The 13,827-nt window shown below is 40.7% G+C and overlaps 1 protein-coding gene across 3 annotated transcripts in view; it reads left to right on the forward strand.

Moving 5' to 3' along the window:
- clmpb (CXADR like membrane protein b) overlaps positions 1-13,827 on the forward strand; it is a 107,499-nt gene that overhangs the window by 68,144 nt on the left and 25,528 nt on the right. The window contains exons 1-2 of one of the 3 annotated variants that reach the window (XM_067419572.1): positions 10,653-10,774; positions 13,482-13,639. In XM_067419572.1, the coding sequence (XP_067275673.1) occupies positions 13,520-13,639 (120 nt within the window). In that variant the 5' untranslated portion in view covers positions 10,653-10,774; positions 13,482-13,519. Of the gene's footprint in view, positions 1-10,652; positions 10,775-12,175; positions 12,218-13,481; positions 13,640-13,827 lie in introns of those variants that run through there. The other 2 variants (XM_067419571.1, XM_067419570.1) reach the window with 2 other exon arrangements.

Consider the following 13,827-nt stretch of genomic DNA (forward strand, 5'->3'; position numbering starts at 1 on the left):
GTGTGTGTGTGTGTGTGTGCGTGCGACATGTGCGTGTGTGTGTGTGTGTGTGTGTGTGTGTGTGTGTGTGTGTGTGTGTGTGTGTGTGTGTGTGTGTGTGTGTGTGTGTGTGTGTGTGTGTGTGTGTGTGTGTGTGTGTGTGTGTGTGTGTGTGTGTGTGTGCAGGGATTTTTACTTTTGCGACCACAACATGCCCTGTTGCGAACGGACCGAGGGGGAAACATTTTTCATACATTTTCTCTGATGGTTAGGGTTAGTGGAGAGAATATACCGTTTGTACAGTAAAAGTATCATTATGTCTATGTGAAGTCCCCATAAAACATGGAAGCCCATGTTTGTGTGTGTAAACCGCAGCAGACGTTTGGCTGATGAAATGTTTTCGATTAAGGGTGTGCCTGCTGGTATAGTCTGAAAAGAACCTGCAATGTGTATTTAAAAAAGGATGATGTTGGAAGCTAATAAACTTTCTAACAGATGAAGGCTACAGATGATCTCACTGAAGAACTCTTCAAAACAGCAGATGGAAAGTCTGTTTGTGTGACTTTATGTTTTTTGCATACAGTGTGCCCACAATTTATAATGATGTCCATCCAGGACATTCAAGTGTGACTTAACCTTCATGCACCATTCAAAATCATCTGAACCATAACAAATATATGGACTATTGTTTTGTGTTTTAAATCAGTGTATATACTGCGCATCACCTTGTTCATGTTTTTGAAAGAAGGCTTAATTTATTATACCAAAAAAACAATAAAAACAGAAATATTTGTAAATATTATTACAATTTAAAAGATTGGTTTTCTATTTAAATATATTTTAAAATGTAATTTACTAATTTGATGGCAAAACATTACTCTTTATTGTCATATGATCCTTCAGAAATAATTCTAAATATATACACAGATCATAACTTTTTGAACATTATGAGGTGAAGTGAATAAGACTGATTATCTTTTCATCATGGCTCCTGTTAGTGGGTGGCATATATTAGGCAGCAAGTGACCATTTTCTCTCCTCAAAGTTGATGTGTTAGAAGCAGGAAAAATGGGCAAGGGTAAGGATTTGAGCGAGTTTGACAAGGGCCAAATTGTGATGGCTAGACGACTGGGTCAGAGCTAGACGACTGGGTCAGAGCATCTCCAAAACTGCTCTTGTGGGCTGTTCCCGGTCTGCAGTGGTCAGTATCTATCAAAAGTGCTCCAAGGAAGGAACAGTGGAGAACCGGCCACAGGGTCATGGGCGGCCAAGGCTCAGTGATGAACATGGGGAGCGAAGGCTGGCCTGTGTGGTCCGATCAAACAGACGATTTACTGTAGCTCAAACTGTTCAAGAAGTTAATACTGGTTCTGATAGAAAAGTGTCAAAATACACAGTGCATCACAGTTTGTGGCGTATGGTGCTGCATAGCTGCAGACCAGTCAGGGTCCCCATGCTGACCCCTGACCCCACCGAAAGTGCCAACAGTGGCACAATGAGCATCAGAACAGGACAACAGAGCAAGGTGAAGAAGGTGGCCTTGCCTGATGGATCCCATTTTCTTTTATATCATGTGGATGGCCGGGTGTATGTGTGTCGCTTTCCTGGGGAACACATGGCACCAGGATGCACTATAGGAAGAAGGCAATATGGCAGAGGCAGTGTGATGCTCTGGGCAATGTTCTCTTAGGAAACCTTGGGTCCTGTCGTCCATGTGGATGTGACTTTGACACGTACCACCAATCTAAGCATTGTTGCAGACCATGTACACTCTTTCATGAAAACGGTATTCCTTGTTGGCTATAGCTCTTTCAGCAGGACAATGCGCCTGCCACAAAGCAAAAATGGTTCAGGAATGTTTTGAAGAGCACAACTACAAATGTGAGGTGTTGACTTAGCCTCCAGATTCTCCAGATCTCAATCCAGTCGAGCATCTGTGATACCCCTTTTCCACCAAGGCAGTGCTGGTGCTACTTCAGAGCCAGAGCCTCGTTTCAAATCGGTTCTTTCCACAGCCAAAGCACCAGCTCCGAGCCAGGAAAAGTGGTTCTTAAGTAGCACCAAAACATTGCTGGGCTAGAAGTAAGAACCGCTTGCGTCAGTGGCTTGGCAGGGTTTCTGTGATCAACAAGACCAACACAAACTTGTCCGCGTAGCTCCAATGCATCTCGAACAAGCCTGGTGTGTTTGTATTTCCCGCTGCCTTGCTAGTGTTGTTAAAACGCTAGCGAGAAAGATGAGACGTATAGTGATGTAAGACCTATAGCTCTGTGGTGGCTCTCTAGCCTGTGGAAAGCCAAACCGGTTCTTAAAGGCTCTCAAGTCGAACCAACTTAGAACTGACACTAGCACTGGCTCTGAACTAGCACCCGGTTCATTCTGGTGGAAAAGGGGTATGAGATGTGCTGAACAAACAAGTCTGATTCATGGAGGCCTACCTCATAACTTACAGGTCTTAAAGGATCTGCTGCTAACATTTTGGTTCATGATACCACAGCACACATTCAGGGGTCTAGTGGAGTCCATGCCTCGATGGGTCACGGCTGTTTTGGCAGCAAAAATGAGGCCAACACAATATTAGGAAGGTGGTTATAATGGTATGCCGGATCACACAGACACACACAAGTACTGTTGTTGATGTACTATTTTTCTCACCTGGTTTTGTTATAACCTCTAAATCACATCCAGCCAAGCTTCCAATGAAAAAAAAAAATTGTTTTGTCTGTTAATTCTGCCACCTGTCTGGAAGTGCTGTAGTGCTCTACCGTCCCGGAGGCATGAATATTTCTGTGTTTTCTCATCTGTGACGGCACATTATCATGTGTCAGGGAGAATCAGATGATGTGTGCTGAATGTCAGCAGCGCCCATGAATTTATTTTCATAAATGAATTGAATTGAGTTCAGTTGAGATGTAAGACAGGGCAAAGCAGCATAAGGGGTCTGGGGATGTTTAAACATAGAGTGCAACAGCTTTTAAAGGGACCACAGAAAACAGGATTGTCCTTGCTCTATTGAAATAAAGAGTTCCATGTGCTCTGTAGATGTACTTAACAATGCAAACATCCCTCAGCAGTCAGAGATTGTTCATGAAAATCGCACCATGAGTCAAAACTGTTTGGTCTTGACATTAGATGGGTGACTAAGCATTTTTACATATCATTGCTTATTCAGGGTTTAGAAACAGGGCCTGCCAGTGTGAACCACAGCGGTGCATGTAGTCAGCCAATCACAACAGATGTCATTTACATATAAAGGGCCAGATTTACTAAACAGGGGAAATAAGCGTGAGAGCTCAATTTAAACAAAATCGTTGAAAGTTCTGCATGTGATCTCCTGACGAAATTAAAGAACACAGACGCAGCCGGATCATTTCCATAATGACCTATGCAATCTACCTAGCTGTGTTAAAACCTGAGCATTCTCAGTAGTAACTGAGTTATGGTCTGGCAAAGCGTCATAGACAAATCATTTTCAAAAGGGGGGTCACCAACAGATCAAGACCTAAAACCAATCAGAGCGATGACGGAGATGACGATTGCAGAGGAACGGAGAAACATCTGAGACAGCAATTCTCTGTTTGTGATTTCGAGGAAGATTTTGCAATGGCTTCTGACCACTTTTGCCGTTGTTGTAAAATAAATATGATAATAGCTGGTGTCCACCACCACTCCATCAATATTTTTGCAAAATTTGGAAAACCTAATAGCATCTCAGACCGACTGAAACATCTCGGATTGAGGGTCGAACAGAAAACATTGAGCTCTAATCGTATTCGCCCCTACTGTGAGGCATTTGTATTGCAAATATAACTCGTTTTGCAATATTTTGAAAATAGAGTCTTTGGAAAATTGTGTCTCACAAACTTTATTCAAATTCAGTCATTTCAGATGTGTTGGATCATGTTCAGACTTGAGCACAGTAATGCAAGTTATTTATTTACAATTATAATTTTTTTTCACCAGATCTAGTGTGAGGAAATAAGCACAGAAAGGCCAGATCCAGAGCTGCTGTGTGATATTAGCACATGCTCACACTCCCCATCCTCCTCATCAAAGTAGCCGGTGTAATTCACATCTGTTAGCCGAGTGTTGTTCTTTGCTCGGATTTAACGAAAAGGAAAAGTTTAACTTAAAACGCTTAAAACAGACATGAAAGCTGATTCGAAAGAGGGATGCTCCACGGTGCCATCCATCTTTGTAATGTACAAAATCTGCTTCACCATCACTGCGCTGTTGTCATCGTGTAAAGCCCGCCCCAATATTTCAGATTGGTGCCGCGATTTGACGGATTAGGGCTTGAATGAGCTTTTTGAATTAGCTTTTAACTACTTGCAGAGCAAATCAAAATTTTCTGAAACACAAATTAGAGTCCGGTTTGCATGCTTTTTTGGTTTTAAATAATGCCGCAAATAACAGTAAATTGACTAGCTGAAATCTTAGTAAATCACCTTGCCTGAATCATTTAAATACTGTCCTCACATACATTTTTTGTCTGAAAGGGTAAACTCATACAGATACATGCAATAAGGTCAGCCACAAAAAATAATACTATCCATGCCTTTCCAAAAAAAAAATCCAGTGGAAATTTTTCACTGTGTTTCAACATTATAAGTGAATGATTTGAAATTCAAAAATCCTTCCCTATCAGTTTTTATAATCCTTGTTGAATGTGTACCAATGCAGCAAGCTAGCTTCGTTGGAAGATGGAGAAGCCCAGATCATGTATAGCGGCTAGAACCATTATTTTAATTTTGTAGGGAGAAAGGATGTAAATTGGAGTAACCAGTAATGAGTAATATATTACATTTTATGAGAAACGAACCCAACACTGCTGCAGACTGGAGTAATGATGCTGAAAATTCATCTTTGCCATCACAGGAATACATTTGGTTTAAAGTATATTAAAAAGGAGAAGATTTATTTGAAATTGTAATAACTTTTGAACGGTAGTGCGTATAGTGTATAAAAGTAAATTCCCAAACCATATATATTTTATATATGAGGTGTTTAGTACATGCTGTAAAGGTACAACATGCTTAGACAATGCCTTGTTTAACAGCCTGTTAGTTAACAGCACATATTGATTATTCTGTTAAATTCATCTGGAAGTCAGTTTCATCGTGTGTTCCTCTACATGCCAGCAACCGTCCCTAAGCCTCCCAGCAGACAGAGAGCTCACGAGAGATCGTGGATAACAAGACGAGCAGCATTAAGAAGTATAAGCTCTTCTTGATCTGTTCTTAAAGTAAGACTCTTAGAGGTCAAATGTTTAGACCATAGCGCTAATGTAGAAAGTCTTATGTTAGACATAGTTTGCCTAGCTTGATTTGCTTTTGTGCCCGTTCACTGGGACAGTGCATTTCTTATCGCATGTGGGTTAAAGAGGGATTGCATTGTAGCACTGAATCTAATTTAAATTCTGACTCAGCTAGCCCGGAAGTTTGTGTGTTGGCTAGTGCTTCAGATTGAATTATGAGATTATTGCTTATTAGCAGTCATTGTTTTGGTCAGCGCGGAATCTCCTTTACTGCCTTTGTGCTCTGAATGTAATCCAGGGATAAATGTGGTCGTAAATTAGATTTGCAGGCTTTTTTGCAGGGTTGAGGGGTTAAGGAGTTAAGGATGAGATTTTGAGGTATTGGTTGGTGACGCTGTGGTGACTAGCAAAGGAGATGCTTTTTATTGAGTGTGAGAGGGGGTGAATTTAATGGAGCACAACTCCCCCTAGGGCATTTTCACAGAATCTCTCTCTCTCTCTCTCTCTCTCTCTCTCTCTCTCTCTCTCTCTCTCTCTCTCTCTCTCTCTCTCTCTCTCTCTCTCTCTCTCTCTCTCTCTCTCTCTCTCTCTCTCTCTCTCTCTCTCTCTCTCTATCTAAATCCATTTTATTTTCCTTTTCCTCTGTTACAGTTCCTCCGAAGAGGTAGTGTAGTCTAAAGGGCAATTGAAATGCTGTAAATTGACAATTTAAACATCTGCAGAAGAAGTGGTAACACAAGCCAAAGAAACCAGTAGCTTGCAATAATAAGAATAATACAAATAAATAAATAAATAAATAAATAAATAAATAAATAAAGAAGAAGAAGAAGAAGAAGAAGAAGAAGAAGAAGAAGAAGAAGAAGAAGAAGAAGAAGAAGAAGAAGAATACATTTTATTTAAAGGCACCTTTCAAGGTACTCAAGGACACCGTCCATAAAACAAGGTATAAAACATACAAGAAACAAACTTACACATCTGTTTAGACTAGCTTTTAATTATATGAGTGATTGATTGATATGTTTTTTTCTAAACTTTAAATTGGGAAATTGAATCCAGCTGACAGGTGTGCAGTGGTAAAGAATTCCATAAACTGGGAGCTGCACAACTAAAAGCCCTACCACCAAAATAATTCACCTTGAAATTTGGAACAGACAATACATCTGCTGAAGATGATCGCAATGAATGTTGGAGGAATCTAAATAAGGTCTGAAAGGTAGTTAGATGCCAAATTATGGAGAGCTTTGTAAGTAAGGAGTACAATTTTGTAAAGTACACGGTAACGGACAGGAAGTCAGGAAGTCTGTTTCCTGTCACAACCTGACTTTGTTAACTATGCTTTCCTTGAAGACTCTTTCACTCATGACAGGGCTTCTAAAAATGTCAGCTTTATAAAAATTAAAATATAGGCCCTAGGTCTCGGATTACCAGAGCCAGAGTGTTGATTGAAGTGATTTGTGATTAAAATATTTCATTAAAATGAAAAAACTCTGAAATTATGTTTTCGCTTTAAATTGGGAATATGTACCAATAAATCAATATGATGAGAAATTGATCTGATTTCATGTTGACACAAAAACAGGAAAACATTTTATTGGGTCACGATGTATCCATCAATACCAACTTTGCAAAATCGAACTAATCCAGTTTCCACCATTTCGAATTTTATCATAAACTATAATATTTTTTTAAGTTTTTGATATATTGGCATAAAATTTGGTAGACATCATCATTAACATATCCTGAAAGTGCCTGAAAACCCTGAAGACAGCATCACCTAGCATTCTGAAGAAATCGTTTTTTTTACCAAAACACTTATAAGCTTTGAAAATGTTGCTGATCCGTTCATTGGTTTATTCCTGTCCCAAAAATATCTAATTTTACATTTGACTGATTCATTGCATCATCAAGAATAAAGCATCTTTAAAAGCACAGTTTCCAATTTCAACATCACATAGCTCTTCATTTCAGCCTGAACTGAAGTATAAAGCCAACCAACATGTGAAGCAGTGCTATTAAACCACCTGGCTGGCAGTGTGCTGGATATTTTTGCTGTTGAGTTTTACCTTCTTTGAAAGAGGATGGAATTAAAACAGCTTTCATTCTGTTCTTTGATATCTTGCCAGCTTTTTCCAACACATTATTATGTCCATCCGTAGCGTTAGCAGATGAGCAAGCTGAACGGACCCACTTTATATTAGGTGGCCTTAACTACTATGTACTAACATTTTAATTAATAATTTGATACAATGCATTTATTGTGTACATACATGTTTTTACATTGTACTTACATTTTAAAAAATACCTGCATGTTATTTTGTCTGTAATTAATTTCTGTAGTTACATTTGTAATTACACAGTTGGCACTTCCCTTACCCTTAAACTGACCCACACCACCTCACCTGTCCCTAACTCTACCCTTAAACTGACCCACACCACCACACCTGTCCCTAACTCTACCCTTAAACTGACCCACACCACCACACCTGTCCCTAACTCTACCCTTAAACTGACCCACACCACCACACCTGTCCCTAACTCTACCCTTAAACTGACCCACACCACCACACCTGTCCTTAACTCTCCCCTTAAACTGACCCACACCACCACACCTGTCTCTAACTCTACCCTTAAACTGACCCACACCACCACACCTGTCCCTAACTCTACCCTTAAACTGACCCACACCACCACACATGTCTCTAACTCTACCCTTAAACTGACCCACACCACCACACCTGTCCCTAGCTCTACCGTTAAACTGACCCACACCACCACACCTGTCTCTAACTCTATCCTTAAACTGACCCACACCACCACACCTGTCCCTAACCCTACCCATAAACTGACCCACACCACCACACCTGTCCCTAACTCTACCCTTAAACTGACCCACACCACCACACCTGTCCCTAACTCTACCCTTAAACTGACCCACACCAACACACCTGTCTCTAACTTTACCCTTAAACTGACCCACACCACCACACCTGTCCCTAACTCTACCCTTAAACTGACCCACACCACCACACCTGTCCCTAACTCTACCCTTAAACTGACCCACACCACCACACCTGTCCCTAACTCTACCCTTAAACTGACCCACACCACCACACCTGTCCCTAGCTCTACCCTTAAACTGACCCACACCACCTCACCTGTCCCTAACTCTACGCTTAAACTGACCCACACCACCACACCTGTCCCTAACTCTACCCTTAAACTGACCCACACCACCACACCTGTCCCTAACTCTACCCTTAAACTGACCCACACCACCACACCTGTCCCTAACTCTACCCTTAAACTGACCCACACCACCACACCTGTCTCTAACTCTACCCTTAAACTGACCCACACCACCACACCTGTCTCTAACTCTACCCTTAAACTGACCCACACCACCACACCTGTCCCTAACTCTAACCTTAAACTGACCCACACCACCACACCTGTCCCTAACTCTACCCTTAAACTGACCCACACCACCACACCTGTCCCTAACCCTACCCTTAAACTGACCCACACCACCACACCTGTCCCTAACTCTACCCTTAAACTGACCCACACCACCACACCTGTCCCTAACTCTACCCTTAAACTGACCCACACCACCACACCTGTCCTTAACTCTACCCGTATCCCACCTCAGTATCAGCAAAGGTGTTTGCTAATACAATTTGAACACAGTAAGTCCATTGTACTTATTTTTTTTGATGTAAGTACATAGTACTTAAGGCCATCTTATATAAAGTGGGGCCAGCTGAGCTACAAAGTGCCAAATGAAATATGCTTTGAAAGGTCTGAGCATAGAGACACACCTCTCACCTCTAGGCCTCTATGTGCAAAGAGGACAGGAACGATAGTTATAAATTACATATCTGAGTTCAGACTTGGGTAGAGAGTAGGGCTGTAACGATACACCAAACCCACGATTCGGTTCGTATCACGATTTTTGTCCCACGGTACGATACAAACCTCGATATGGGGGGGACAAAACAGTTTTATTCTGTACAGTATTCTGTAGCCTATTTTGCCGTCAATACCATATATCTGTATGGTCAATAGGCTACTGCCGACGTTTTCTTTGCGGTACCAATAGGCAATATATATTTAACATGAAGTATAGGGCCTCCTGTACATCAATACCAACAGAAGCGCCGCGTCAGACACGCTTCTGGTGTGCAAAGAAAGAGAAAACGCCACGCAGCCGCCCCGTGGATGACACGCAAAGAAACGCCACGCTCACACCACGTTGCCAGCCGGTTGGGGAAGCTTCTTGAAACACTTACGGCAAATTGTGTGGGTCTTGTCAACTACACGATTGCCATCCTTGTTCTCCACCGGGTAGCTGAAATGTTGCCATACTGCTGACCTGGACAGGAAGGATAATTCTGGGAGTTGGAAGGGGTGTGTCGCGATTCTGCCGTCTCACATCGCGATACAGGTTCGTGGACCTGCGTATTGCGATTTCGATTTCATATTGCATATCGTTACAGCCCTAGTAGAGAGAATAAGGGCATTTAGCATTTATCACCACAGTTAAACCAGTAAGAACGTCCCAAGAGACCCAGTCTGGCCCAAAAGAATGAACCATTCTTGTGTCTGCTTCTTCTCAACACAGATAATTCATCAATTTTGGTCAACTAAAATAGTTTTTTCAATAACTGATTCCAATATGCTGGCTGAAATAATGCTATTGGTATATGTTACACAAATTTTTTGAAAGAATCTCTGTATTTGAAAATATAAAATGCATCACCATTTGTCAGTATATTTTGAACCTTTTGTTAATAAGCCTTGCAGGCACAATTACTGGCAGATGCCTTTAATCTGAAATCAAAAAAAAAAAAAAAGTTTTAAATATTAATGAAGATGCAAAAAGTCTGCACTCTTAAAACAGGATAAGGACAAACGTTTTAGTTGATCTGCCTTCATTGGTGTAACAATTTACATTTTTGAACAGTATGAATATTTATGAATTGCCACACAGCTGAGAAACAAAATATCAACCAACAACACCACCTTTATTACATGTTTTCTGTAAGTCCCGTTGAGCACCTCAAGAAAACTCTGATGAAAATGGATGCAAAGAGCTTGCTAGTTTAAAACATTTCAACCTTACTTTCACAAGCACTTTTCTTTTGCACTCTTAAGCCGTACTATCCCCACTGAAATCAATTGACTTCTGTGTTTCTCACACACGCTTGACGGTGGAGATCACACCAGATGATTGAGGATGCAAGGGATGCATTAAAAAATCATGAGCAGGGCTGACTGCAGGGGAACTTCACGCTGCTTTTTTGCTGACTCATTGTTTTAGTTTGGCAGTTCATGCAAAGAGACAAAGAGCCATGGCAGAGCAGTAATTTCTCTAAATCTTCTCACAGCCTGCAGCCTATTGAACCCTTTGAGATCATAGAGCTGAATCCGAAATACAGCCTTAATGAGAATGACTTGAGGATGTACCCTGAAGAGACCCATGCAGATCACTTCTGGGTTCTTTCATTAAACCTCTCCAGCATGGCTGACTCAGTGCAGGTACTGCATACATGTCAACATTTCCTCATTATGCTAATTCAGTTCTTTCTGTTAGAAGAATAATATGTGCAGGTACAATATGCTGTAGTGTAGAATATATTAACCATACACTTTTATTTATAGAAACAGAGAGAGATAGTAGCCTACAGGCGACGATGAGAAAGCATCCTTTATGAGAAACTCATGCTAGCATTAAGGCTCAAACATTTCAAAGCATGTGTGTTAACCATGAGGTCTCAGATCAGATCTTAGAGCATACTTTTGAAGTGTTTGTGGATTTACACATGAACATAAAACTATGTTTGTTTGAATCTGAACTGTTGGCAAAAGTGTCAGACTCAAGTCATCTCCACTAGCATTAGCATTAAAGCTCAGTTTATTGGATTGTTGTACTGGATGTTCTAACCGTTAGGCCACAGCTCTGGAACACAATGTACCGAAGAGTTTTTGGCTTTGCATTTTGTAAACAAGCTTCAAAAAATGTTAGTTTGAACATCTAAAATGCTGACTTAAGTCATCTGCACCATTAGGTCAAAGCTCTGGAAAAGAATATACATGTGTGTATTTGATTTTATAATAAGATCCAAAGTTGTTTGTTTGAACATGCTAACAAAAATGTCAGACCCAAGTCACCTGCATTAGCATTAGTGATACGTCGGAGCATGTGCACTAATTGCTAGCGCTCAGCTCTGACACAATGGTTTTAGCATATTTTTGCTTAACAAACAGCTCCAAAAACGTAAACCCCAAGTGTGTGTTTGTGAACTGTGATGAAGACGTGTGGCACTATAAATCGTATGCATTACAGCCCATTGATCATCACACAGTAAGAGCAGTGTTTTGGCCCAGATGGTTTCTCATGGGTCACTCATGCATGTCAGTCAACTAATCACGAGTGCTTTGTTAATGACACGTGGCGTTTGCATTCTTACCATGACGTGGTGATTGCCAAAAGCACAGCCAGTCAAAACACACTTAAAACGGCATTTATATCAGTGCCAACCCTGTGTTTAGCGACACAGCTAATTCTCTTCCCTATTCCCTTGGGTTGAAGAGCTAAAATGAGGAAATGTCATAATATTTACAGAAGCAGGATAAATCTATATGCTGGCATTATTTTAGCAACTGTTGCATAGGTGAAGAGTCTGCAGTTATTTGTGATATTCGACAGCAGATTAGCTGTAATAATATGCTAATGCTGGAACTCCATAAATATCTGTTGGTATAAGACCGGTGAAGCTGTGAGTTATGCTGCATTGTTTGTATTGCAAGCTTCTCTCACCAGGTGGAAGGAATTGCGCATCTCGTCCTATTCCTGCCTCGTGGGACCTAACTAGTCTGCAAATCCCCACGACGCCTGTCTGTAATGCTACTCAAGCCTCCGGCAATGTCCAACAGCCTCAAATAAATTAGCCTGGATCCCGGTGACAGAAAGAACTATGGGTTCGTGGAGTCTGAAATAGTGTACTTGATGTGGATTTGCCGTTTTGTGGTGCATTTGTAAATGTATAAATCGGAAGGGTGTGAAATGGCCTATCTGGGGTTTTGGGACTTGTATTTTTGTTGCTACCGTCTTGTTAGACTGCATGATAAGTGCTGAAGCCCATGCCAGTCTTGTTGTGGAACACTCGCAACACATGTTGCTCCTGAAATGTAATGCATTCTCAAGTGAAACATTTAGTCAGATAAAAGTGGGGAATTTTATCCACTGCATTTCCAGCTGAAATTACCACTTTAGCTGAAATGACCTCTTTAAAACACCCTCCACAAAAGTTTCCTTTTTACAAAAATTATAGTTACAAGTAACTTTATTAAATTATTCCCATGTGGTTACTTGCACAATACTATGGAAGCTTGCCCCCCCCCCCCCCCCCCCCCCCCCCCCAAAAAAACGAAACAAAAACATTTAAAAGATATTTGCTACTTTTTATCTTACAATTGTGAGCTTACATTATTGTGAGTTATAAAGTCTGAATTGTAAGATATAACCTCATAATTGTGACTTTTATCATAATTCTGACTTTATATCGCAATTCTGATTTTATACCATGCAACTGCGAGGAAGAAAGTCTGAATTGTGAGATGAAAAAGTCCCAATTACTTTTTTATTTTTTTTATTCCGTGGAGGAAACAAGCTTCCATACAACCTCAAAATTATTTGACCATATAGTGCATGATTTGTAAACGAATACATTTTGAGATTTTCATGACATGCACAGCTCCATACTGTATGTGTGTCTGGACTGGTAAAGCATTAGTGCTTGAGTTCGAGTCCTGAGAAACACAAGTCACAAGAAAGGAAACGAGCGGAAATGGACATGGTTGCTTCAACAAATGTGTTTTTTATCTCACATTGGCTTTTTTAATGCTGTCAATTAGGATGAGGGTAAGCTTCAGTGTAGGTGGTATTTTATTTTTGAATGTTGTAGAGCATTAATCTTTTAGCTCCACACGCCAGACATTTCACTTCTGACTTCACTTATGCTGTGATACAACCAATGTAATGAAACGTGTGTAATGTAAGTAAAGTTTTGCTAAACATGCAAGGAGGAATATAATATTGTTTTGCAGAAACGTTGACACAGGCACTGGTCTGTCTGGGTTGCAGTAAAACCTGGACATTTTTAAAAGAAAGTTAATAATGTCCTAAATGTGGTCCAACAGTCCATTGCGTGATCTCACAGACATGTTGTGTCTTTCTCTACAGTGCTGTTGAGTTTGCTGTCGACCGGGGCTCAGACCGAGATGAAGCGAGTTGTCGGGGACAATGCCACATTGCCTTGCCATCACCAGTTCTGGCAGTCGAATGGACAAACACTCGACATAGAATGGCTCCTGCAGAAGCCCAACGTCAAGCAACGTGTGGTGAGAGATCTTTTGCTTTTTACCCTTTTTACTAATATATATTAGGGCCGGGACTTTAACGCGTTAATTAAGATTAATTAACTACGGGACTTTAACGCGTTAATTAATTACGCAAAAAAAAAAAAAAAATTAATCGCACTTATTTTTGCCCCGCGGAACGTTTTTCAATGAATGAGTTTTGACGGACC

The sequence above is a fragment of the Pseudorasbora parva genome, chromosome 16 (genome assembly GCF_024679245.1).
Source record: "Pseudorasbora parva isolate DD20220531a chromosome 16, ASM2467924v1, whole genome shotgun sequence".
Lineage (NCBI taxonomy): Eukaryota > Metazoa > Chordata > Actinopteri > Cypriniformes > Gobionidae > Pseudorasbora > Pseudorasbora parva.